The 27,585-nt window shown below is 46.4% G+C and overlaps 1 protein-coding gene across 2 annotated transcripts in view; it reads left to right on the top strand.

The window, feature by feature from the left end:
• The window catches only part of LOC138962432 (dynein axonemal heavy chain 5-like), a gene marked incomplete at its 5' end in the record, with an annotated part of 134,548 nt that overhangs the window by 77,704 nt on the left and 29,259 nt on the right, over positions 1–27,585 (top strand). For both annotated transcript variants that reach the window (XM_070334240.1, XM_070334239.1), the window contains 17 exon segments: positions 2,032–2,139; positions 3,933–4,232; positions 4,414–4,657; positions 6,883–6,995; positions 7,726–7,890; positions 9,214–9,330; positions 9,802–9,942; positions 10,292–10,402; positions 11,029–11,151; positions 17,745–17,987; positions 18,631–18,783; positions 19,714–19,854; positions 22,392–22,485; positions 25,285–25,433; positions 25,945–26,099; positions 26,569–26,722; positions 27,143–27,307. In XM_070334240.1, the coding sequence (XP_070190341.1) occupies positions 2,032–2,139; positions 3,933–4,232; positions 4,414–4,657; positions 6,883–6,995; positions 7,726–7,890; positions 9,214–9,330; positions 9,802–9,942; positions 10,292–10,402; positions 11,029–11,151; positions 17,745–17,987; positions 18,631–18,783; positions 19,714–19,854; positions 22,392–22,485; positions 25,285–25,433; positions 25,945–26,099; positions 26,569–26,722; positions 27,143–27,307 (2,676 nt within the window).

The raw sequence follows: 27,585 nt of genomic DNA, 5'->3' as shown, positions 1-27,585 counted from the left end.
GTGCCACTCGCATCGGATCATGATCTCAGCAGAGTTCCTGCCGGGCAAGCTCAACGCTCTGGCGGATGCGCTCAGCAGGTCCTCTCAGGTGTTGCACACCGAATGGACGATCACTCACGGGGCGCTCCAACGCCTGTGGGCACAGGTGGAGAAACCCATGATCGATCTATTTGCAACGAGATTTTCAAAGAGACTTCCCATTTTCGTGTCCCCCTTTCCGGACACGGAAGCTTGGGCAAGCAATGCGTTGGAGATCTCGTGGAGCGGCCTTCAGGCCTACGCATATCCTCCCTTTCCTCTACTCAGCAGAGTGGTGAGGAAGGCCGAGCTGGATCGTCCGGAGCTCCTGCTGCTGGTAGCCCCCTGGTGGCCTTCCCAGCAGTGGTTTCCAGATCTGCTGTTGCTGGCAAAAGGGGTTCCGATCCCTCTAAATCTGGTGCGGGGAGAGCTCGTTCAGCCAAGAACAGGCATCCCGCACAGAGACCCGCAGGCCCTGCGCCTACACGTTTGGAGACTGTGAGGTCGGAACTGCGGAAATCTGGCGCTTCAGACTCTACGCTGGATTTGGTTTTTAAGGCGCATAGGTCCTCGACTGCGTCTGTGTATGCTTGCCATTGGGCCGCCTGGGCCAAGTGGTGTAGGGAGACGGGGGTCAATGCCGTGGCCCCGCGCTCGTTACAGGTAGCAAATCATCTTTCTTTTTTGTCTGCTCAGGGCAGTTCGGCCTCTGCTTTGAGAGTCCGACGTTCTGCTATATCTGCTACTCTGAGACAGATAGGCAGATTGATTAACGTTAACGGAGTGATTGCTAGTGTGATCAAAGGGGCCGCTCTCCAGGAAGCGCAGAGACGGACCTCTGTCCCGGCATGGGACTTATTTTTGGTTTTAGAATATTTGCGTTCTGCGGCGTTTGAGCCTTTGCAGGCTGCTAGCCTGACTGATTTAACACGCAAGACGGTTTTTCTGCTTCTTCTGGCTACTGCTCGGCGAGGCAGTGAGATACATGCCTTGTCGGGTTTGTCGGAAGACATCGCGTTTGAGCGCGATGGTTCAATGTCGCTTCATTTCCGGCCTGGTTTTCTCGCGAAAAATCAAAAGCCAGGCCAATCCCCGCCCGTGGTCCGAGTCCCCCCGCTTGGGACTATCCTAGCTTCGCACGATCCAGACTTAGCTAACTGTCCAGTTAGGGCCTTGAAGTCTTACTTGGCTCGCACTCAGTTGGTTAGGGCCAAAAGCCAAAAACTTTTGTTCATTTCATTGAACACGAAATATGACAGGGACATATCGAAATTGACCCTTACAAGATGGGTGGCGACCCTCATTAGACGAGCTTATGAGTGGTGGCTCTCTCAGGAGAGGGGGGGGCGTTCAGTCCTTCCTCTGACATCAGCTCGAGTACATGAGGCCAGGGCCTGGGCGTCCTCTGTGGCCGTCTTACGTTCAGGGCGATTAAGCGATGTCTTGCAGACAGCTTACTGGAAGTCAGACGATGTATTCATCAACTTCTACCTTCGTGACATCTCTTGCACGCGACTGGATGGCTCCAGTGCTTTGCCGGCTTTGGTGGCTGCAGGGCAGGTGCTTGCAAGGACATAAGTAAGTTCCCTCCGCCTTTAGGAGGAATCTGCATTCATAAGAATTGGAGTAAGAATATGTGATTAAATCGAAAATTTTTAATTAAATTTTGATTTAATATAATATACTTACCCAATTCTTATAGTTAATACCCTCCCATCCGTCCCCGCTGGATTATGTCCTTGGGGGTTTGTTTGACTAATAGTCTCGAATGAACATTACGGATGCTAGCGCTCACGTGGTGCGCAGGGTGTTATGGGTAACCGAGCAAGGTCAGGCCATAGCAACGGCTATGGCGTCGCTTTTAGCTTGGTTACCACCCTACTAAGGGCAGGTAATTTGAGAGGTTTTTCGACATCTAGCATGTGGGACTAAAGTCAATGCATTCATAAGAATTGGGTAAGTATATTATATTAAATCAAAATTTAATTAAAAATTTTCGATTATGCCTAACAGGTGGACGAAGATGAGCCTCTGTTTATGTCGCTGATCGACGACTTGTTCCCTGGGCTTACGCTGGACAAGGCTGGTTACCCAGATATAGAGGCTGCCATCGACAAAAAGGTGAGGATTTTTCTTTCACTGTGATTTAGAATGTTGGTAAATTAAAGCCTCCCTTTTAGAACCCCTTGATATTAGACTTTCTTCCCTGTTGGACCCTGCTTTTTCAGATTTTCTGTACAGATAGTCTGTACTTTTTCTGCTGGTTGAAGAACCCTTCTCTCTTGAGATCTATTTTTTCAGATTTTCTGTACAGATAGTCTGTACTTTTTCTGCTGGTTGAAGAACCCTTCTCTCTTGAGATCTATTTTTTCAGATTTGTAGACGGTATGTAAACAGAGAGACTACTGGAATACTGTATATCAAGGCAACAGTGGGCTTAAACATACTTCTTCACTTACCCTCCCCAGGTGTGAGGCCCCTTCTCTCTAAAGATCTAGCTTTTTCAGATTCAAAGACGGTGTGTAAACAGAGAGACTACTGTATATCAAGGCAACAGAGCGCTTAAACACAGGGTTCGTTCAGAGTCCTTGAACCCTGGAAAACTCCTTGAAAATTGGAAAACCTTTTCCAGGCCTTGAAAAATGCTTGAAAATAGAGTTTTGTTAAATAGTCATTGAAAAGTACTTGATTTTTCCAAATTGTTGCCTATACATTTCGTCAGCAGCTTGTCTTATTTAAAAAAAAATGCAACCCCCTTTTTTTTCGTCAAATACAGTACACACATTTTGGGAGAATAAAAGATCGAGTGAAAACGAAAGCAGACGAACTAACTATTACTAGTCACCCGTAGTTGCTTCCCTTCCCGGAAGTTGGCAAGGGAAACAACTACGGAATGACTAATAGTTTGCAGACGCGGAGAACCGCAGTGGCATTTTTATATCTCTTCCTGTGTCTTAGCGTGGAAAATGGGGAAAGGCAACTGCGTCTTCAATCGTCAATGGCTTGCCAATGCAAAATACAAAGCTTGGCTTGTAGAAGCATCAGATAAATCGAAACATCATGCGCGATGCTTCGTGTGTAAAAAAGACTTCAACATTTCGAGCATGGGAGAAGCCGCCTTGAAAAGCCACATGGCCGGGGCACGACACCAGATGCTCATCAAAGGAAATGAAAAATGGTGCTTATCATTAGTTTCTGAACATCCAATGATTTAAATCGGCGTGCGGGAAGAGGGTATAATAACTAGCGAGTGTTTCATTGCGAGCTTTGACAATAAGAGGGTGCTTGAAAACATTTCTTCACTTACCCTCCCCAGGTGTGAGGCCCTTTCTCTCTAGAGATCTAGCTTTTTCAGATTCAAAGACGCTATGTAAACAGAGAGACTACTGTATATCAAGGCAACAGAGCGCTTAAACATACTTCTTCACTTACCCTCCCCAGGTGTGAGGCCCTTTCTCTCTTGAGATGTAGGTTTTTCAGATTCATAGACGGTGTTAAAATAGAGACACTACAGTGCAACCCCCCCTTTAAGACCTCCAATAATCTGAGAAAATCAGGTCTTATAAAGGAGGGAGTCTTAAAATGGGTGTACATTTACAGAGGCTATGACCAGAAAATCAGGTCTTATAAAGGAGGGAGTCTTAAAATGGGTGTACATTTACAGTGGCTATGACCAGAAAATCAGGTCTTATAAAGGAGGGAGTCTTAAAATGGGTGTACATTTACAGTGGCTATGACCAGAAAATCAGGTCTTATAAAGGAGGGAGTCTTAAAATGGGTGTACATTTACAGAGGCTATGACCAGAAAATCTGGGAAAACAGGGTCTTATAAGGGAGGGAGTCTTAAATTTGGGCGGACTTGAAACGAAGGCTACAGAGAACTTAACCACTTTTCTTCACTTACCCTCCTACAGATCACAGACAGCGGCCTCATCCAGCACGCCCCCTGGGTGCTGAAGCTGATCCAGCTGTACGAGACGCAGAACGTGCGCCACGGCATGATGACCCTGGGGCCCTCAGGCGCGGGCAAAACCTGCTGCATCCACATGCTGATGAAGGCCATGACGGAGTGCGGCACCCCCCACAAGGAGATGCGCATGAACCCCAAGGCCATCACCGCCCCCCAGATGTTCGGGCGACTGGATGTGGCCACCAACGACTGGACCGACGGCATCTTCTCCACTCTGTGGCGCAGGACTCACAAGACCAAGAAGGTATGTAAATAGTTGAAAGCGGATGTAAAAAGGGAGGAATCCTGAAACTGACTGAATTAAATTCCAGAAGTTAGTTAATATCTGCATCTTCATGTTGTTTCATTTAGTTGAATATTCTGATTCATATTGTGCCGTTTACCCTTGAAAGTCAGCCTCAAGTAGCTGTGTTTCTGTATGGCAGGGTGAGCATGTGTGGCTGGTGCTGGACGGGCCAGTGGACGCCATCTGGATTGAGAACCTCAACTCTGTGCTGGACGACAACAAGACCTTGACCCTGGCCAACGGCGATCGCATCCCCATGGCCCCCAACTGCAAGATCATCTTTGAGGTACACAACATCGACAACGCCTCCCCGGCCACGGTGTCTCGCAATGGCATGGTCTTCATGAGCAGCTCCATCCTGGACTGGGACCCCATCCTGCAAGGTACTGATGCCATGGTTCATCTGCGTGTGGGTGTTAATAATAATAATAATATAATAATGACAGCATATATAGCTCGAACCACAGTAAACTATGCTCTCCGCGCTTTACATATTAACTATGAAGGAAACCATACTATTTAAACATTAAATAGTAAAATATTTATTCTAACAATTAATGGAAAATGTATGCTGGTGTTGTTGTTTTGTACAGTGGAACCCTTTTTTTAAAAACCCCAGTTTAAGACACCTTCCCGTTAAAGACCCTGTTTTCTCAGACTTTCTGTTCATAATGTCTGTAAATTTACCCCCATTTGAAAACTCCATTCATTTTAAGACCTGATTTTTTCAGATTTTTGGAGGTCTTAAGAGGGGGTTCCACTGTATAAAGCATGGTTGTGGCCCTTTCTGACGAAAGTTGATGACCTGTCAGGCTGTGTGGTTAGTTCACTGGTGTGTCCCTGGGTTTGATCCCAAGTTGGAGCAGGATACGAATTATTCAGATTTTCTGAGTCCGCTTGTCTTTTGTTGACTCATGGGTGCATGTCGGGTTTTGTGTGCACAGTGTTCATGTTGAAGATCCCATGCTCTTTTACCTAATGTAAGAGTTGAACTGTGGCCACATAACGTTACGCCAAAGCGCTGAACATACAAAAAGGGAAAAGAACTTTCAACCCTATTGAATTGTTCTTTACTTATTTACTCTTTACAATATTTTGGAAACTATGCGCATATGCCTTCAGGGATGTTGCTACAAATTCATACCTATAGGACAAATGTCCGGAGTTCTTCAGCATCAATAGGACATTTGACCGCTTTCAGAAAGTGTAATAGGACATTATGAATTTGCGCCAAACAGCTTATAACACATTCCATGGAATTGTTCCAAAGTCATGCGCCCACACACACACGCACACACACACACACACCCACGCGCGCGCGCTGTAGAACACACACATAATATCTATATATATATACGACTAGTGTCTGTGTGTCTGTGTGCGATGCACGGCCAAAGTTCTCGATGGATCTGCTTCAAATTTGGTGGGCTTATTCAGAGAGACCCCGGACACAATCTGGTCGATGAGAATTTTCAACACGTGCTCTCAGCGCGCAGCGCTGAACCGATTTTGTTTTTTCTCTGGATCCATTTCCAGTAACTCTTCCTTATCTTCTCCAGTGTTTTCAGCGTTTACCTCCCTTCCTTCGTGTGGCGTCAATCCATATTCCCGTTTCTATTTTTAGAAGGTCACTGTCGACAACGCTCAATCCATATTCCCGTTATACTATTTTTAGAAGGTCACTACTCTTCTCCAGTGTTTTGCGCGTTTATCTCCCTTCCTTCGTGCGGTGCACCGGCAAAGCCGGCGTACACCCGACAAAGTCGGGTCCCCGGCGCAGCCGGATATTCGGCTCGACTTCTTCCCGGCAAAGCCGTACCCGGCGAAGCGGGTATTCATCTAGTAGTAAATACATCAACACAGTGTGCGTATAATGTTGTATTTGTTTAGTTTCAAAGAAACCACAAAAAACTGAGAAACCAACATGAACAACTTCAGAGCTCTTACTTTGATTACAAACTGCATGATTTGGATAAAAGTTGAAAAACAAAATGATCGGTTTGATCAAATGCTGATCTTTTGCAGGCTTTAGGTTTTTTTTCAGCAGCATAATTCAGTGCTTCGTCTCGTATCGAAAACAAAAGCAGACGACAAATTTAGTCAGTTGGAGTTGTCTCCCGTACTCCTGTAGCATGCACTGATCTAAAAATAATCCACTATTTTTAGATCAGTGCGCTGCACCGAGACGGTTATACCCAAACGGCGCATACCGCAAACGGTTCGGGAATTCCCGACAAAAGAAAAGATCCGCACGCGGCACTGGCAACTTCAGTGGTCTTTTAGAAGATTTGTATCTTGAAATGAAAATTAACTAATACGCGCTGTCCGAAGGAATGGAGTACATATCGGACAATGACCACGCTCAGGCTAAAACGATAAGACATCTGACCGACATGCGGCAATGTGAATCGGACATTTGGGGATTTTCATCGTTATATGTCCGATGTCCGACGCCTAACGACATCCCTGTGCCTTATCGGCCCTGCAACGTTACAATCCAGATCCAGATAATGGATGAAGTTCCAGTTGGAGCGCTTACTTCCCTTTGTTAATCAGATCTTTCCAGAATAAACATGTTTAAATGTTTCAACACTTGGTTGTTTTGCAGGCTGGCTGTTGACTCGCTCACCGGCGCACAAAGACGTGATCTACTCAGAGTTTGAGGCCATCTTCCCCAAGATGTACAACCAAGTCATCCAGTTCCTGGAGCCCAAGATGGAGGTTTGTGTCTTTATTTACTAGTGTAAAGCCTGTCTTTAATTGGGCGAAGTCGACTTCACGATGCTCACTTCCCGAAGCTGGCCGCACAAAGCTTTAGCACTGAGTTTTTGGTAAAAATACTTTGCGAAGTCGACTTCAGACTCAATTAAGGACCGCCTTAAGCCTTGTCCCCATTGCTCGGATGTTTCTTTATGCGTCAGTTACGTGGCTGTTGAGGAAGTTGGACCAGTGTATCTTTGGCTCAGAGCTACCAATTTAACATTCACCTAGCTAAGTTTGCCAAGCATATCTGTGCAGCTGGCCCCTTAACATTTAACAGCTTAATCTTTTAACATGCTCGTGATAAGAAAGGAGAATATATATAGAATACAGTACGGCGCTACCCTAAGAAAAAAAAGAATGGGTAGTGCTGTACTATATGGCGGCTCGATTTTCCTCCAGGGAGAAAAAACCCCAATGAAATGCCATGAGGATAACCTCACAGGACTATATGATCTTATCTTTTTCCTTATCCTTATACCCTTTAAGACCTCCAAAAATCTGAGAAAATTATGTCTTAAAAAGGAGGGAGTCTTGAAATAGGGGTAAATTACAGAGTTTGTGAACAGAACATCTGAGAAAGGAGGGTCTTAAAAAGGAGGAAGTCTGAAATTGGGGGGTCTTAAAAGGGGGTTCCACTGAAATACAACTGAAGTGGAAGAATAAATGTATGTGCACATTTGTTATTCAGGTGCTGGAGTGCAACTACATCCGTCAAGCCATTGACTTGCTGGAGGGTCTGATCCCCAAGTCCGACGACAACAAGGAAATCGGCCCCGAGCATCTGCGTCGTCTTATCGTCTTCGCCATCATGTGGTCCGTCGGCTCTCTGCTGGAGTTGGCCGACAGGAAGAAGGTCAGTTGTAGTCATGCTTTTTGTGTGTGTAGTGACCTGGAGAAGACATTTGTTTCACTGTCCGGGCTGACAATATAGACGTGTGATCGACAAGAAGAAAAGTGTGGGTAGTGTTACTGGGTTTGGATTTCTATTGCTGAATACTTGAGATTATATATTTAAGTAAATAAGTGGAATGAGTACGTATGCATCCATTAATTTTCCATCCAGCAACTTCAATCAATCAGTCAATCAATATGAGGCTTATATCGCGCGTATTCCGTGGGTACAGTTCTAAGCGCAGGGATTTTTTTTATATTTTCATTTTTTATATTTTTTTTATGCAGGGATTTATTTATGCCGTGTGAGATGGAATTTGTTTTACACAATACATCACGCATTCACATCGGCCAGCAGATTGCAGCCATTTCGGCGCATATCCTACTTTTCACGGCCTATTATTCCAAGTCACACAGGTATTTTGGTGGACATTTTGACCTATGCCTATACAATTTTGCCAGGAAAGACCCTTTTGTCAATTGTGGGATCTTTAACGTGCACACCCCAATGTAGTGTACACGAAGGGACCTCGGTTTTTCGTCTCATCCGAAAGACTAGCACTTGAACCCACCACCTAGGTTAGGAAAGGGGGGAGAAAATTGCTAACGCCCTGACCCAGGGTCGAACTCGCAACCTCTCGCTTCCGAGCGCAAGTGCGTTACCACTCGGCCACCCAGTCCACAGTTCAACTTCTGTTGAATAAAACCATCAATAAACAAAATAACATGAACAAACGAAGAAAAGAAAGATATGGGGAATGGGTGGGTTTTGTGAGAGATAGAGGAAAAAAACAACAACATTCAGCTGTTTTTACTTCTGCGTCAAGGGTTTATGTAAGTGTGTTTAATGTGTATTTGTGTGTGTGTGCGTGCATTTGTGTATGCCTTCATGTGTGGTTCAAATACAGAAGCATGATTGCACAATTATCTGTTGGCTTTTATGATCTTTTTTTTCTGATTTTCACACTGCTTTGTGCTTTGGCAATATACAGAAGCATGATGGCTTGGTTATCTTTTGGCCTTTATAATCGGTTTCTGATTGTGACATTGCTTTGTAAAAACCATCCACATGGACAGTTTTGCTTGTTTAATACAGCAATGAAAGATAATCACAGCAAACACGGTTAGAGGTACTTTGTGGTCTTGATTTCACATTGAAATAAAAAGTATTGGATGATAAATGGAATTTTGAATACATTAAAATACAAAGCTTTTGCAGGCACTCTTGGTTTCGGGAATGTCAGTAGTCTGTTTTGGATTTCTCATGAGAATTGTTATGTTTCAGATGGAGGAGTTCCTTGTCTCAAACTGTAGCCTGCCTCTGCCAGAAACAGAGGGAGAGGATACCATCTTTGAATATGTGGTTGGCGAAAATGGTGAATGGGAACACTGGGCATCCAGGGTAGGTGTTGTTCTCCTTACTCTTCCCTTGTTTCTTTTTTGTTTGTTTGCTCTGTTGTGTTGTTGTTGATGTCATAAGGTGTTTGTGTTTGTGCGTGTGTTGTATGTGTGTGTGTGTGTTCATGCTTTTGCAGACACAAATGTATGTGTGTCTGAGTGAGTGTGTGTGTGTGTGTGTGTGTGTGTGTGTGTGTGTGTGTGTGTGCATGAGTGCGCGTATTTGTGTGTGTGTGTGTGTGTGCATGAGTGCGCGTATTTGTGTGTGTGTGTGTATTTGTTTTCAGATGTGTGCACCATACCCTGGGTTGAAAGAAAAATGCTGGCTTCAAACAGTTTAATCAGATTCTGATCCCTATAAAGAAACTTCAACCCAACATTGTACTGAGGATTTGTTATAGAATTACAACAACGCTGTATTTAAAGTTTATCATTTGTATTCACAATTGAAATAAGTTTCACCTTACTCTTAAAGGTTCCGGAGTACCAGTACCCACCAGACAGCACGCCAGAGTACACGTCCATCCTCGTTCCCAACGTGGACAACGTCAGGACTGACTTCCTCATCGAGACCATCGCCAAGCAAGGCAAGGCTGTCCTGCTGATTGGTGAACAGGTATGACCGCATTGTCTTGCCAAAATAACTGAGAGACCTGAGTTTCAGTAAAAAACAGGTTGGATTCTCCTTGGATCAGGGATTTTTTTTAGATAAGAGACTGTCTTAGTCTACCAGGAGAAAAACAAATGTTGGCCTGAGAGAGAAAAATAATATATATGTATTTGAGATTTTTATTTTTGAATCTGCTCCTGCATCCACTTTATTTTTTCAGCCATGTGCTCCAGCTGCCAGGAGAGACTATTGCATGATCATTAAAATTGCTACATTTTGTTTCTTGTCGGGAGGGTTTTTACCCTTCTTGCCTGTTGATGGCGCAGATGCTAAAATGCATGTGGTGTGTTGTCAGGGTACGGCCAAGACTGTGATAGTGCAGGGCTACTGCGGAAAGTGCGACCCAGAGTCTCACCTCTTCAAGAGCTTCAACTTCTCCAGTGCTTCCACGCCCACCATGTTCCAGGTAAAAGAACCAGCTGTGTTGTGTGTTTGTTTGTGTGTGTGTGTTGTGTGTGTGTGTTGTGTGTGTGTGTGTTGTGTGTGTGTGTGTGTTGTGTGTGTGTGTGTGTGTGTGTGTGTTGTGTGTGTGTGTGTGTGTTGTGTGTGTGTGTGTTGTGTGTGTGTGTGTTGTGTGTGTGTGTGTGTGTGTGACTGGTTGAGTGTTGTTTCGCAGGGTGTCATTTACTCTCAAAATGTCCCATTGGAATTCCCTTCAGTGCATCAAAGGGCGCACTGAGATTACGTACCACTGCGCCACACCATGCACACTTTTCACTGGAGTACAGTGTTCGGAGAGACCTAAGCAAAAACGCGTGCCAAGCCGAGCAACTTGCGAGTTTGTGAAACACACTGTGATTGACTTTTAAAATGTAATTCACTAGTATCCTAGCCTGCTTTGCACTTTATGCCTTCGACTATGTAATGTCCCATCAGAATTTGGTTGAGGGGGACAAATGTCCCATTGTCTTTTTCTTTCAGGCGTAACCCTGGGTATGTGGTAAGGGAGGTCTTAGATTTCGGGTTCTTAAAAGGGGGGTACCACTGTAGTACCTTCTTAGTTTTTCAACCTCGCTTGGCATATATTTCCAGAGGACAATTGAGAGCTACGTTGACAAGAGGATGGGCACCACCTACGGTCCCCCTGCTGGCAAGAAGATGACAGTCTTCATTGACGACATCAACATGCCAATCATCAACGAGTGGGGAGATCAGGTATGGAGAAAACGGCTTTGCTTCTGTTCAAGTTTGTTCCCAACCTTGGTCTTTAATATCACTCCCTTCTTTGTTGTTGTGGAGAAGTGAAGAGTAACTTTTCCATCAGGTTTGACTTTGTTCAAAGGGGAGGCACACTGCTGTGTTTTGTCAAGGATAGTTTACACCTGTAAAACTGGATTAAATTACATATTCTTACTCCGAATCACATAAAGCATTGTCACAGACTCATATGCTAGGTACTGAAAACGCTAACCCATCAAAACCCTTTTAAGGGAAGCAACCCACTCTAAAAAAAGGCTGAACTAGCCATGGCCATGGGCCCCGGGAGTTACCTCCCCTATGGCTACTTCCCATCAGCCCCCACACACCCTATCATACGTCTTTTCAGCAGCGTGGTGTGAGGGTGCTCTGAATTTTCGCTAGACTGCGGCTGACTGTGTGAGCTTTTTGCCTGCCAGCCGCGTTGACCTGTCGTTCTCCCGTGCGGGCGCCAGTCTTGGTGAGCTCGTTCTCGTTTGTTTCAACTTTCCTTGTTGTTTGTTGCTGATATTTCGTCCCTAGGACGTAGTTATCAGTTACTGTTGGTGTTGCCGCCATTTGCATTTCGCCAGCTTGCTGTCGTTTTCATTGTTTGGCATGTAACCGGCGCTTGCTTCTGTTATTTGTTCTGCAAGCTTGGTTTTCTTGTTGCTAACGTTCGTTCTGTTTACGGAATTTTCAGTCCGTGTTTGCTACTTACGTTGTTTGCAGTTTTATTTTCTTTCCGTCTTACGCGTGTGCTTTTGTGTCAAGTCATTATGGCTGACTCTGACGGGCGTAAGAGTAAGGGCAAGGGCGACGTGAAGGGCAAAATTAAGCCCAAGTCGTCTTCCTCTAGGCCAGTCGTACTGGTTACGGATGCGGAACGCAATACTGTACTTTCGGTTACTATTTCACCTCCGAGGGAGGCTACGGAGGCTCGTCCTTCTTCTTCTGTTGTTTCGGCTCCTTCTCCTTTGTCGGCGCCGGAACAGGGGGCACTTGTGTCCTCTTTGATTAAGTCATTAGTGCCAGAGATCCGGTCTTTGGTGCAACAGGAAATGCAGCGTTCGTCGGCTTCCGGTGTTGCTGCTGTGCCTCCTTCCGTGGGGGGGGTACAGTCCCTCTCTTCTCTGGTGGCTTCCGGTTCGGGGGTGCAACTTCCTGCCTCTGCCTTTACCACTTCTGTCAGCGGACATCCAAGTAAGTCGACTTGGTCCCACAGCCCTCGCCAGGCGTCGGGACACTCCCTGCTGGGAGACAAGTCAATGGGGCAGAGTGGCACTCTGCATTCTCCTGGTGACTCGTCCTCCCGTTTCGGCTTGGACGTTGGTAGCCAGTACGCTGATGTCCGTCCCCGCCAGCTTGTCTGGGATCGTGACTCTCAGCAGCAGCTTCCGTTTTCGGTCGCCGCATTTCCGGCTTCGGCCGGAAGTACACTTCCTGTCCTCACTTCCCGCTCAGCCGGTTGTGAGGGTATGGATTACAGGCTGGCCTCAGGGCCTTATGGCCCCCGGCCACAGCCTGCTCCGGTTTCGGCCGGATATGCTGTCCCTCTTCCGAGTTCATCTGCTTGGATCCCGGAGAGGGAACAACAGCGTTCAGCGGCGGCACATGCTGTGCAACAGCTGGGGCGGTCGTCTTTGTCCCAGGACGTGACGGCGACTTCCGCTCACCCACTTCCGGTCGTTTCCGATTCGTTTTCGGCTTTCCCTTTGCCTGCTGGCAGTGGGGTGAGCCGAGAACAATTTCGGCGTCACGACTTTCCGGTCTCCGGACAGGTCGCGGACGTTTCGGCTTCGGCGGTGGATGATTACGATCCTCAGTTTGACCAGTCTGAGGTTCAGTCTCTGGCAAGTGAGGATCCGCGTACGGGCTTTCCGTCTCGGCTTCGGACGGTTCTGAGTGCCGCGGCGGAAGTTACATCCCGCTACTTTCCTGAGGGGGCTTCGGCGGCCGGAGTTTCGACTTCCGTTCCTCCCTCAGCGTGGTCCGACTTCCTTCCCGGGGGGGAGGACTCTTCCTCCTTCCGGTTTGTGGAGTCACCGGCAGTGGCCTACCACCTTTCTCAGGTGCTTGCGAAGTCTTCGCGCCAGAGTGGTGGTTTGCCTCCCGTGCCTGTCCCGCTTCTGGTACCGTACGGACCAGTTCCGGAGCAGGCACAGGCTTGGGTTGCTTCGGGGGCTCAATCTTCTTCCGGTGGCACTTCCGGTCATCAGAAGTTGGTTCTGCCTTCGAACAACCGGAACCTGATAGCGTCTTTTTCGCTTCCCCGGTCTTCGTTACCGTTGACTAGGGATCTGCTGCCTCTTTTGTCAAAACAGGTCAAGAACGATTCTGTTTTGTCAGTAAAAGAGTCGACGCTAGTCAGTTTGGAGGAGATCGCACGCCAGCTTTTGGAGCTTGCGTCTATCTCCGACACTCTGGTTCGCGCTCTGTCTCGGTCTCTGACCGATTCTCTCGTTCCGTTTACCCTTAGCGAGGAGCAGAACGCGGACGACGTGTCTGTCCTTCTCGCTGCTCTCGCGAAGGTAAACGAGGAACAGACGCGGCTTTCCTCCTTGCAATATGCACATGCGGTGATGAGCAGGAGGGACCTGTTTCTGGACCATTCTCACTTCAGGGACCAGGCTACCCGGGATGCCCTTCGGGTATCCCCGGTTGTGGAGGGGTCTCTGTTCGGCCATATGGCGGTAGACGCTCGGCAGAAAGAGATCCAGTCACTCAAGGACACACAGTTCTGTGACTTTGCTCTACAGGGCATGAGGCAGGCTAAGCCTTCACAGCAAGTGAAGGCTCAGTCGTCGTCTCAACCCAAGTCTGGGACCAAGAGACCTGCACAGCAGTCGTCTCGAGGTGGTAAGAAACGGACTGCGTCGGGAAGGGGGCGTGGCGGCTCTGGTAGCAAGCCTCACCCCCAATGAAGTGCTCCCGGTCTCACCCCCCTTCCGCCCTCCACACCAGTGATGGCGGGAGGCCCCTCCCGGGCACTCTCCAATTGGATGGTCTCCGTAGACAGCCAATGGATAGTGGGAGTGGTGAGATCGGGATTCCGTCTGCTATGGCGGGAAGAGAAGGCACCTCTTTCCCGGCGGCCGCCGCCCTTCAAACCCCCCTCCTCGCAGGAAGCAAGGTCCGTCCTTCAGACGGAAATTGTCTCCCTGGTGCAGAAGGGCGCGGTAGAGAGGGTCCTAGACCAAAGCTCTCTGGGATTTTACGGGCGTCTTTTCGCCGTTCCCAAGGCTTCAGGGGCCTGGCGTCCCGTCCTGGACTTGTCTCTTCTCAACACGTTCTTGAGAGAGATCAAGTTCAAGATGGAGACGCCAGCCACGGTCAGGGACTCTCTCCGCCCAGGAGATTGGGCGACCTCTATAGACCTGACGGATGCATATTTTCACATTCTTATGCATCCGTCCGACCGGAAATGGCTTCGTTTCCGGTGGGGCGATCAGGTCTACCAGTTCCGCGCACTCCCCTTCGGACTGTCTCTCGCACCGTGGATTTTTACCATGGTGGTGAGACAGTTGTGCGCACTGGTGAGGTCGCAGGGTATCAGACTGCGGGCTTATCTGGACGATTGGCTCATCCTGAACCAGTCCCAGATAGGTTGTGCGCAGCATACCCAATCGGTTCTTCGAGAGGCCTCCCTGCTGGGGTTCTCGATCAACCGATCAAAGTCGGAGTTGATCCCGTCTCGGACATTCACTTATCTGGGGATGTCTTTCGACACAGTGGCTTGGACTGTCCGCCCTTCCCAGAGCAGGGTGGACAAGCTCCAGGCCCAGATCAGCTCCACTTTGCCTCTCCTGCAGGCTTCCCTCAGGTCTCTGGCCTCCATCTTGGGGCAGATGGAGTCTATGGCTCTGTTGGTTCCCCTGGGCAGGGTCCACAAACGGCCTTTCCAGGCAGCTCTGAAGCCGTTTGTGGACTCAGCTCGGGTGGACTGGAACGCCCTCGTTCCTCTTCAGGGATGGTTCCAGTCCGCAACCCTTCCGTGGCTGGACACGGAGTGGGTCTGCCAAGGAGTGCCGATTGCTTTGCCACCCCCAGATCTGGATCTCTTCACGGATGCTTCCCTACGGGGGTGGGGAGCGCACACGGACCTACACACGGTGTCAGGTCTGTGGTCGGCAGAACAGAGCCAGTGGCATATCAACTTGCTGGAGCTAGAAGCAGTAGCCCTAGCTCTAGTCGAGTTTCTGCCCTCCCTGCAGGCCAAGCATGTTCGTCTGTTTACAGACAACACGACTGTGGCCGCTTATCTCAACAAGCAGGGAGGCTCGCGGTCCCCGTCTCTCTCGGACAGGGCCTGCGAGATTCTGAAGTGGTGTGCTCGGCACCACATCATAATCTCGGCCAGGTTCCTTCCAGGGAGGCTGAACACTCTGGCGGACGCTCTCAGCCGGTCCGACAGGGTGCTTCAGTCAGAGTGGACCATCACTCACGGGGCACTGCTGCGCCTTTGGGCCCAGGTCCAAAAGCCTCTCGTGGATCTGTTTGCCACCAGGTTCTCGAAGAGGCTTCCGGTGTTCGTCTCGCCATTCCCGGATCCCCAGGCTTGGCGGGTGAACGCTCTGGACATTTCCTGGACGGGTCTGGAGGCGTACGCCTTCCCGCCTTTCCAATTACTCAGCCGAGTAATTCGAAAGGCGGAACTGGAGGGGCCGACTCTTCTTCTGCTGGTCGCCCCTCTCTGGCCGTCGCAGGTCTGGTTCCCAGACCTGCTTCGGCTCGCCCAGGGGCCTCCCATTCCTCTCTCCCTCGGGAGAGGGGAACTCGTGCAGCCCCGAACAGGCGTTCCACACGAGGAGCCCAGTTTTCTGAAGCTTCACGTGTGGAGGTTGTTCGGGACTCACTGAGGCGCTCTGGGGCGTCTTCTCTGACGCTAGACCTGGTGGGCCGTTCTCATAGGGCTTCCACTGCGTCCGTCTATGCCTCTCACTGGAAGTCCTGGTCCACCTGGTGTGCTGCTAAGGGGATTAGTGCGGTTGCGCCCCGCTCTATGCAGGTCGCCAACCATCTCTCCTTTCTCTTCTCACAGGGCGCCTCTGTTTCCTCCTTGAGGGTCCGGCGCTCTGCGATTTCCGCTACACTCAAACAGATCGGCCGTTCGATCAACGTAGGGGGAGTGATAGCGGCTGTGATCAAGGGTGCTTCTCTTAAGCAGGTCAAGTCCAGATTGGCCACCCCTAAGTGGGATCTGTTCCTGGTGTTAGCCTTTCTACGCTCTTCGGATTTTGAGCCTTTGAGAGAGGCTAGTCTTCACAACCTTACTCGGAAGACTCTGTTTTTGATTTTGTTGGCTACGGCCCGGCGGGGTAGCGAGGTCCACGCTCTGTCGGGTCTGCCTGGTGATATCTTGTTCGAGTCGGATGGTTCAGTGTCCTTACACTTCCGACCCGATTTCTTGGCTAAAAATCAGGCTCCGGGGCAGGCCTCTCCGTTGGTTAGAGTCAAGGCTCTGACCAACGCGTTGGCTCCGGATGACCCTGATTTGGTCAACTGCCCGGTTCGGGCCCTGCGTACGTACTTAGCCCGCACTCAGGCGGTACGCTCTAGCACGCAGAAGCTGTTGTTTCTCTCTATTCTTACCGCTCGGGAGAAAGACATCTCTAAGGTCACGTTGGCATGCTGCCCACCCCCGCCAAGCTTATGTCTGGAGTCACACGAACGGGGGGGGGGCGCTGCCTGCCTTTCCCCTGGACTCGGCGAGAGCCCATGAGACTAGGGCTTGGGCGTCGTCACTTGCGGTGCTTCGCTCCAAACGTCTGGACGAGGTTTTGTCTACTGCGTATTGGCGTTCCGAAGATATTTTCATTAATTATTATCTTCGGGACGTCTCTGCTCTTCGCCAGGACGGCTCACGCGGGCTTCCTGCCCTGGTGGCAGCCGGCCAGGTTCTGGATAGAATGTGATGGTGAGTTTGGTTTATTCTCTTGCCCACCGCCATGTTGATGTTATCTGCTTTATGTGATTCGGAGTAAGAATATGTAATTTAATGGAAAATTTCTTAGTAAATTTTCATTTGATTAATATACTTACCCGAATCACATAGTGAATTCCCTCCCGCCTGCCCCGCTTATGGTTTTAAGTTTCTTTAAAGCCGTATGATAGGGTGTGTGGGGGCTGATGGGAAGTAGCCATAGGGGAGGTAACTCCCGGGGCCCATGGCCATGGCTAGTTCAGCCTTTTTTTAGAGTGGGTTGCTTCCCTTAAAAGGGTTTTGATGGGTTAGCGTTTTCAGTACCTAGCATATGAGTCTGTGACAATGCTTTATGTGATTCGGGTAAGTATATTAATCAAATGAAAATTTACTAAGAAATTTTCCATTTAGTTTAAACAAGAATGGGCTTCTTTTGTGTGTGAGTGTGGAAACAATTTCAACATTAAAAAAAAGTCAGAGTTGCATGGTATTTGGTGCAACGGTAGTTTGACAGACTTGTCTTTATCTTCTTTTTTCAGTTAGTGGAAGCATTAGACACTTCTATCAACATGAAAAAGTTTCCCTTCTTCAACATTGTTGCATCCAGTAATAAACTCCACCAACTTACTCGCAAGCATTTCTCCTTTAGGTGACCAATGAGATCACCCGTCAGATGATGGAGAACAAAGGCTTCTACAACCTGGAGAAGCCCGGAGAGTTCACCAGCCTGGTGGACATCTCCGTCATCTCTGCCATGATTCACCCCGGCGGAGGTCGTAACGACATCCCTCAGCGCCTCAAGCGGCAGTTCAACATCTTCAACTGCACGCTGCCGTCCAACAGCTCCATCGACAAGGTCTTCCGCACCATCGGACAGGGCTGGTTCATCCAGGTAAAAATAAAACGGGTCACTGAAAGCGCTATCAAAACAGTTATTCTATCTGTCAGCCTGAAACTAAAAGATTGACTCCAGAAACCTTGGACCAGTGGACCGGCACGGTTGGCCTTAGTGGTAAGGCGTCCGCCCCGTGATCGGGAGGTCGTGGGTTCGAACCCCGGCGGGGTCATACCTAAGACTTTAAAATTGGCAATCTAGTGGCTGCTCCGCCTGGCGTCTGGCATTATGGGGTTAGTGCTAGGACTGGTTGGTCCGGTGTCAGAATAATGTGACTGGGTGAGACTTGAAGCCTGTGCTGCGACTTCTGTCTTGTGTGTGGCGCACGTTATATGTCAAAGCAGCACCGCCCTGATATGGCCCTTCGTGGTCGGCTGGGCGTTAAGCCAACAAACAAACAAACAAGTATGGTCGTTGCGGGCAGGTGGTCACTTTCAAGAGGTGGTCGCAAGGGGAGGTTCAACTATAAATGAAAGCCTACCTACATAAAAAAGAAGAAAAAAGCCTATATACAAAAACCACAGATTTTTTTTTCTCTCTGGACTTTACCACATTGAAAGTGATCAGCGTTTTGTTAAAGCAGACAACACTGTCAACACACACTGATCATGCCCTCTTCTTTACACCTGTGTTTCTATAGGAACGTGGGTTCAAAGAAGAGGTGACGGAGCTGATACAGAACCTTGTGCTGGCCACACGACACCTGTGGCAGAAGGTCAAGATCAAGATGCTGCCCACCCCCGCCAAGTTCCACTACGTCTTCAACTTGCGTGATCTCTCCAGGATCTGGCAGGTCAGTGTCATGCCATTTGTACAAACAAAAGTCTTACTGACTGCGCATGAGAGCGATAAACAAAAAGACCCCAAAATACTGTATTCACATGTGAAAGACAAAGAAGAAACAAAAAATAACGACTTGCGTGGTTTCTGCAGGATCTGGCAGGTCTGAGTGACATGCGGTTTGCACAAACAGTCTTTCTTTGGTGACTGCACATGAGAGTGATAAATAAAAAGACCCCAAAATACTGTATTCACATGAGAGTGATAAATAAAAAGACCCCAAAATACTGTATTCACATGAGAGTGATAAATAAAAAGACCCCAAAATACTGTATTCACATGAGAGTGATAAATAAAAAGACCCCAAAATACTGTATTCACATGAGAGTGATAAATAAAAAGACCCCAAAATACTGTACACACGTGTGAACGAATCTTAAACAAATGAGGCAGAGTGCTGTTTAGAAATCTGTTTAGGGCGGGGATGTAGCTCAGTCGGTAGCGCGCTGGATTTGTATCCAGTTGGCCGCTGTCAGCGTGAGTTCGTCCCCACGTTCGGCGAGAGATTTATTTCTCAAGAGTCAACTTTGTGTGCAGACTCTCCTCGGTGTCCGAACACCCCCGTGTGTACACGCAAGCACAAGACCAAGTGCGCACGAAAAAGATCCTGTAATCCATGTCAGAGTTCGGTGGGTTATAGAAACACGAAAATACCCAGCATGCTTCCTCCGAAAACGGCGTATGGCTGCCTAAATGGCGGGGTAAAAAACGGTCATACATGTAAAATTCCACTTGTGCAAAAAACCTGAGTGTATGTGGGAGTTTCAGCCCACGAACGCAGAAGAAGAAGAAGAAATCTGATAATCATATGATCATCAATTCAGTCATTACTGTTCGCTCATTAGATTTTCTGTTTGTTCATTTGATTGACTGATTTCTACAGGGTATGCTGAACACAACCAGTGAAGTTGTGACCGACAGTGGCCTCATGATGTCTCTGTGGAAGCACGAGTGCACACGTGTCATTGCCGACAGATTCACAGAGATGCCTGACAAGGACTGGTTTGAGAAGACAATTAAACAGGTAGGTGACAAGAGGAGTGTGGGCGGTTTGTTCAATAACACAGGCTTTACATTTTAGACTTTTTTCTTTCTCTGTGTGTGTTTATTTGTCTGTATGTTAATTTTCCTTCTTTTCTTTCTTTCTTTCCTTGTCATATCTTTTTCTCTTTTTTTTTCCTTTTTTTCTTTCTTTTTTTCTGTCTTTCTTTCTTTCATTCCTTTTTTATATTTAGTCAAGTTTTGACTAAATATTTTAACATCGAGGGGGAATCGAAACGAGGGTCGTGGTGTATGTGCGTATGTGTGTGCGTGCGTGTGTGTGTGTGTGTGTGTAGAGCGATTCAGACTAAACTACTGGACCGATCTTTATGAAATTTGACATGAGAGTTCCTGGGTATGAAATCCCCGAACGTTTTTTTCATTTTTTTTATAAATGTCTTTGATGACGTCATATCCGGCTTTTCGTGAAAGTTGAGGCGGCACTGTCACGCCCTCATTTTTCAACCAAATTGGTTGAAATTTTGGTCAAGTAATCTTCGACAAAGCCCGGGGTTCGGTATTGCATTTCAGCTTGGTGGCTTAAAAATTAATTAATGACTTTGGTCATTAAAAATCGGAAAATTGTAAAAAAAAATAAAAATTTATAAAACGATCCAAATTTACGTTTATCTTATTCTCCATCATTTGCTGATTCCAAAAACATATAAATATGTTATATTCGGATTAAAAACAAGCTCTGAAAATTAAATATATAAAAATTATTATCAAAATTAAATTGTCCAAATCAATTTAAAAACACTTTCATCTTATTCCTTGTCGGTTCCTGATTCCAAAAACATATAGATATGATATGTTTGGATTAAAAACACGCTCAGAAAGTTAAAACAAAGAGAGGTACAGAAAAGCGTGCTATCCTTCTTAGCGCAACTACTACCCCGCTCTTCTTGTCAATTTCACTGCCTTTGCCATGAGCGGTGGCCTGACGATGCTACGAGTAAAATGGCATTGCGTTCAGTTTCGTTCTGTGAGTTCGACAGCTACTTGACTAAATATTGTATTTTCGCCTTACGCGACTTGTTTTTGTCTTCTTTCTCTTGAAGAAATTTCTTTCATCGTTTTGCTTCTGATGTTTCTTATTGTTTTTTTCCCACTTTTAAAATACAAATATTTAACCGTTTTTTGACTCACATGCGAAGCAAAAGTGAGTCTATGTACTCACCCGAGTCGTCCGTCCATCCGGACGTCCGGCCGGAAAACTTTAACGTTGGATATTTCTTGGACACTATTCAGTCTATCAGTACCACATTTGGCAAGATGGTGTATGATGACAAGGCCCCAAAAAACAAACATAGCATCTTGACCTTGCTTCAAGGTCAAGGTCGCAGGGGCCATAAATGTTGTCTAAAAAACAGCTATTTTTCACATTTTCCCCATTTTCTCTGAAGTTTTTGAGATTCAATACCTCACCTATATATGATATATAGGGCAAAGTAAGCCCCATCTTTTGATACCAGTTTGGTTTACCTTGCTTCAAGGTCAAGGTCACAGGAGCTCTTCAAAGTTGGATTGTATACATATTTTGAAGTGACCTTGACCCTGAACTATGGAAGATAACTGTTTCAAACTTAAAAATTATATGGGGCACATGTTATGCTTTCATCATGAGACACATTTGGTCACATATGATCAAGGTCAAGGTCACTTTGACCCTTATGAAATGTGACCAAAATAAGGTAGTGAACCACTAAAAGTGACCATATCTCATGGTAGAAAGAGCCAATAAGCACCATTGTACTTCCTATGTCTTGAATTAACAGCTTTGTGTTGCATGACCTTGGATGACCGTGACCTTGGGTCAAGGTCACATGTATTTTGGTAGGAAAAATGTGTAAAGCATGTGAGTCGTATGGGCTTTGCCCTTCTTGTTTCTCTCCATTTTACCATGACTATTTTTTCACTGGCTGAGTGTTTGCCTTTTTTTTTAGGGGGTGGGGGAGGTGGAAGTGATCTGGAAACTCTTTGCTGAATTTTGGGCCTGGCAGGAAATACTAGAGCTTATGAGCTTGCGAGTTCACACAGATTGTTGAAAGTCTCATATTACATCATATTAAATTACATATCTTATCCTAACTCACATATAGCAATTTACTTCAGTTTAAGTGCTAGGACGCTGAACTACGCTTCACCCTGGTAAGGGGGAAGTAACCCTAAAAAAAAGACGGCCTTGACCGGTCAAAGGTCAGGGTCAGGTCGAGGCTACCTCCCTGCATGCATTGCGCACGCATGGTCTCGCCGCCATATTGGATTCATTCCTTCTTCAGACTGATGTGTTTTCAACTACGCTCGGGCTACTTTTTAAACACCATGTTGACTGTTGTATCACATTTGGCTACCTCCCAGAATAGCTCCATGGAAGAGGAGTCACATACTGAAAGAAGAGTGAACATTTTGAGAGTCTTTCAGTGTGATTACGCACCTCACGCAGGACTCTATCAGGAGATTGCCTCAAATTGTATCATACTTACTGGAAACTTGCCTATGAATGTGTCACCTTTTCAGGTGGCAGAGGATGACTGCGGGTCTGCTAACGTAGCCAACATGCACGAGGAGCCTTACTTCGTCGACTTCTTTAGGGATGCACCAGAACCCACAGGTAATCAGCATGTCACCTTTCATTGTCTTCTGTATGGGCAGACCTGTGCACATCTACGATTTCTCCGTAATTTCTCCGAGTTTAATATGCAGAATACGGTGCTACGGATTTTTAATTCAAATTCCGAAATTCCGATGTTTTACTCCAAAACAAAAGTTTTTACCTTTTTTGACTCACATGCGAAGCAAAAGTGAGTCTATGTACTCACCCGAGTCGTCCGGACGTCCGTCCGGAAAACTTTAACGTTGGATATTTCTTGGACACTATTCAGTCTATCAGTACCAAATTTGGCAAGATGGTGTATGATGACAAGGCCCCAAAAAACATACATAGCATCTTGACCTTGCTTCAAGGTCAAGGTCGCAGGGGCCATAAATGTTGCCTAAAAAACAGCTATTTTTCCCATTTTTCCCATTTTCTCTGAAGTTTTTGAGATTCAATACCTCACCTATATATGATATATAGGGCAAAGTAAGCCCCATCTTTTGATACCAGTTTGGTTTACCTTGCTTCAAGGTCAAGGTCACAGGAGCTCTTCAAAGTTGGATTGTATTCATATTTTGAAGTGACAAATTATGTGGGGCACATGTTATGCTTTCATCATGAGACACATTTGGTCACATATGATCAAGGTCAAGGTCACTTTGACCCTTATGAAATGTGACCAAAATAAGGTAGTGAACCACTAAAAGTGACCATATCTCATGGTAGAAAGAGCCAATAAGCACCATTGTACTTCCTATGTCTTGAATTAACAGCTTTGTGTTGCATGACCTTGGATGACCTTGACCTTGGGTCAAGGTCACATGTATTTTGGTAGGAAAAATGTGTGAAGCAGTTCTTAGTGTATGATGTCATTGCTAGGTCAAGGTCAAGCATGTGAGTCGTATGGGCTTTGCCCTTCTTGTTCTGTTTTAAGATGTTTTGACCAATTAGTTGGCCGTTGCACTGAAAAGACGTTTTCCGATTTACCAGAAGCGCGCGTGTTCTCAGCATTGAGTCTTTGTTCTTAGACTTTGTTCGTCCAGCGTCTGCGTGGCAACTTGTGATTGAAGTGAAACATGGAAAAGAAAAAAAGAGTGCGAGATCCGTCGCGACATAACCTTCGTGGTTGAAAACGACGTTAAACACCAAATAAAGAAAGAAAGAAAGTGCGAGATTCAGATTATTATTATTATTATTATTATTATTATTATTGTGGTCATTTTTATGCGCCTAATCTAGATATAGCCCTAGGCGCTTACATATTAATTTCTGCCGTTTGAAATGGAATTTTTTTTTTTACAGACAGACAGACAAACAGACATTTTTTACACACAATATATAACGCATTCACATCGGCCAGTAAAGCTCAGTAGCCTATTAGGCGAGCATTCACCTTTCACGGCCTTTTATTCCAAGTCAAACGGGTATTTGGTGGACATTTTTGTCTATGCCTATACAATTTTGCCAGGAAAGACCCTTTTGTCAATCGTGGGATCTTTAACGTGCACACCCCAATGTAGTGTACACGAAGGGACCTTGGTTTTTCGTCTCATCCGAAAGACTAGCACTTGAACCCACCACCTAGGTTAGGAAAGGGGGGAGAAAATTGCGGCCTGACCCAGGGTCGAACACGCAACCTCTCGCTTCCGAGCGCAAGTGCGTTACCACTCGGCCACCCAGTCCCTAAACGATAGTCCCAGATAGTGAAGAGAAGACGCCAGCTCTGTCACCAAAGAAGAAGAAAACGGCACAACAGTGCTGGAAGTCCAGTTATTCTCAAGACAACAGCTTACTACTGAAACATGTTAAAAACTACTGAAATGTTGTTTGTTTACTACTGATGAGCGTTTTGAGTGTGCACAGGTCTGTAATGGGCCAATTACAACTGATCACACACACCTGGGAAGTGGGATTCTTGTTGCTGCTAGCTTTCCACTGGGTGGGAGCGACCCAAATTTGCCAGGAATGGGAAAATAAAGTATCTTTATTTTCGTTTGCATTCATGGACTGCCACTCCCACATACACTCATTTTGTTTGCATTAGCAGACTTTTAACTCCCACATACACTCGTGTTTTGCACGAGCAGACTTTTACGTGTGTGGAGGTTTATACCCAGCAATTTTAGTAGTCATACTCCGTTTTAGCATGTCTGTGTTTCTGTTACACACCATTTTTCATGCATACTTGGTCTTGTGTTAGTGTTTCTGCGTTTTACAGTCAAAGCTGTCCATAACGACCACCTGCCAACAACAACCACCCCAAAGGTTCCACGACAAATTTTAGAATATTTCTATTAGAAGCGTTCTATGTGCCTGGTGGGTTAAGGGTGGAGATTTTTCCAATCTCCCAGGTCAACTTATGTGCAGACCTGCTAGTGCCTTATCCCCCTTCATGTGTACACGCAGGCACAAGGCCAAGTACGCACGGTACAGATCCTGTAATCCATGTCAGAGTTTTATTGGTTATAGAAACGCGAAAACACCCAGCACGCATCCCCTAAAATTAAGTATGTCTGCCTAAATGGCGGGAAAAAACCAGTCATACACATGAAAACCTGCTCGTACAAAACACATGTACGCACGCACACACAAGTGCACATGGGAGTTGCAGCCAATGAACACAGGAGAAGAAGAAGTTTAAACAAAATTGTAAATCACCGTTCCATACTGACAAGCGATCTATAAGAACAACTTTTGGTTATCCTAGGCAGGTCCTACTGTATTTTGGAACCTTCGCTTTTACTTTCATGTATCCTTGTTGCCATGTCTGAAATATACAAGGTAGGCATTACGTGACATTACCTGTACGTGCAGGTGAGGAGGCGGATGATGCTGACCTGGAGGCCCCCAAGATCTACGAAATGGTCCCCACCCTGGAGGAACTGGCCACCAAGCTCACCATGTACCAGGAACTGTACAATGAGACCGTCCGTGGTGCCAAGATGGACTTGGTGTTCTTCAAGGTGTGTGTGTGTGTGTGTGCATGGGTGTGGGTGTGTGTGTGTGTGTGTGTGCGTGTGTGTTTGTGTGTGTGTGTCCCAGTTTAAGTGGGTTGATGGTGTTTTATGTTTGTGCATGACTGTGTTTAAAAGTAAATGGGTGCTTGAGTGCGTGTTTGTGTGTGTGTGTTTGTATATTTGTCTGTTTGCTTTTTTCTCTGTCTCTCTAGTATGCAACTATAACAGAATATTTTGATATTTGGAATAGTTGCGTTTTTGTAGTTGTAGTTCTCAAAGAAATGATGATTCAGGCTTAGACTGTTTATTATTTTTATTATAACTTGTATTTGTGTTTTTTTGTTGGTACTCTTCTTAAAAGGAGAGATAACAAAACTGCAACCAGGCGGATCCTTCAGTTATTTTACATTTTTGAGATTTCAGGTAACTTGCAAACACGCACAGAGAGATGAAACCAAATGCGTCGGTCTGAAAGAAGAACAAGACTAACCTTAATTTCATGTTATCCTTTTGACAGGACGCCATGACCAACCTTGTGCGCATCTCCCGCATCATTCGTACCCCAAGAGGCCACGCTCTTCTGGTGGGTGTGGGTGGTTCTGGCAAACAGTCCCTCACACGGCTGGCATCTTATATCGCTGGATACAAAACCTTCCAGATCACACTGTCCAGGTATGGTCTAAAGAATTTGAAGAAAAAGTCAAAGTTACATCGTCCATGTCAACAAAAGGGTCACAGGATTAAAGTAAAAGTTAAAACTTTGATGGCTTTTTAGAAAATTCGATTCTGTGCTTCACGCCAAATCATGCAGACATCTTCATCTGGTTATAATAATATTAACATGACAGAAGACCTCAGTGACCAAAATGTACACAGAACTGCTCTTTTTGCTTAATGCAATTGACCCTGCTCTTGGAACCCCCTCTTGATTACAACCACCTGTTCAGTAATTACAACCACTCTAAAGGATCGCTGACAAGAGTTGTTTTTTCTGTATAACTCGCCTTTCCATAGCAACCACCTGTCTATAACAACCACGTTGGTTGATTCCTTGGGTGGTCGTTACTGACAGGTTCGACTGTATTTTAGGGTTTGTTACTGGATATTGTAATGGTCAATCATCGCATCACCTTCCAATCAGATCCTACAACGTGTCCAACCTGCTTGAGGACCTGAAGTTCCTGTACCGCACAGCCGGCCAGCAGGGCCAGGGCATCACCTTCCTCTTCACTGACAATGAGATCAAGGATGAGGCCTTCCTCGAGTACATGAACAACATCCTGTCCTCCGGAGAGGTGGGCATCACAGTTTATGCCTTTTGGTTGCAGTGAAACACCCCATTTTAACATACACACACACTCACACACACACACACACACACACACACACACACACACACACAAACACAAACACACACACACACGCACGTGGGCGCTCTAAGACTTTTGCCCTTTAAGGACTTTGTATTCTCTGATTTTCTTTTCATAAAGTTGGCCAGTTTGCTTACATTTTGACTTCCTAGCTTTTAAGACAAAATTTTCTGTGATTTTGGCATGTCTGCCTTTTTTTCCAGTGATGAGATGAACCTTTTGCAGTTTTGTCATTGAAGTAGATCTCTCTTCAAAACTCAGGAAACATGCCATGGGCCTTGCTCACTGGTATAGCATTAAGCTTCACCACTGTCTTCAAAACTTCTCAATGTTCTCTGTGTGCAGGTGTCTGGCTTGTTTGCCAGAGATGAGATGGATGAGATTCTGCAGGAGCTGATCGCAGCCATGAAGAAAGAGTTCCCGCGCAGACCTCCGTCCAACGAGAACCTGCAGGAGTACTACATGAGCCGTGTGCGACAGAACCTTCACGTCGTCCTCTGCTTCTCGCCTGTGAGTCATAGTGGTACAGTCAAACCTGTTTATAATGACCACCCAAGGGACTGACTGTTATAGGTTGTTATAGACAGGTGGTTGCTATGGAAAGGTGAATTCTATTGGGGAAAAAAAACTTGTTGAGAATCCTCAAGGGTGGTCTAAATTGGCAGATGGTCAAAAGTGAGGGGTGGTTGACGGGTCAGGTTTGACTGTAGCTCAATTGTGTATTGGGTAAACACTGTGGCAATGTTGAAGAGGTGTCAGTCATATAATGATTAAAACATTTCAAAAGA

The sequence above is a fragment of the Littorina saxatilis genome, linkage group LG3 (assembly GCF_037325665.1).
Source record: "Littorina saxatilis isolate snail1 linkage group LG3, US_GU_Lsax_2.0, whole genome shotgun sequence".
NCBI lineage: Eukaryota > Metazoa > Mollusca > Gastropoda > Littorinimorpha > Littorinidae > Littorina > Littorina saxatilis.
The sequence above is the reverse complement of the archived record's forward strand: the minus strand, read 5'-3'. Positions and strand labels throughout refer to the sequence as shown.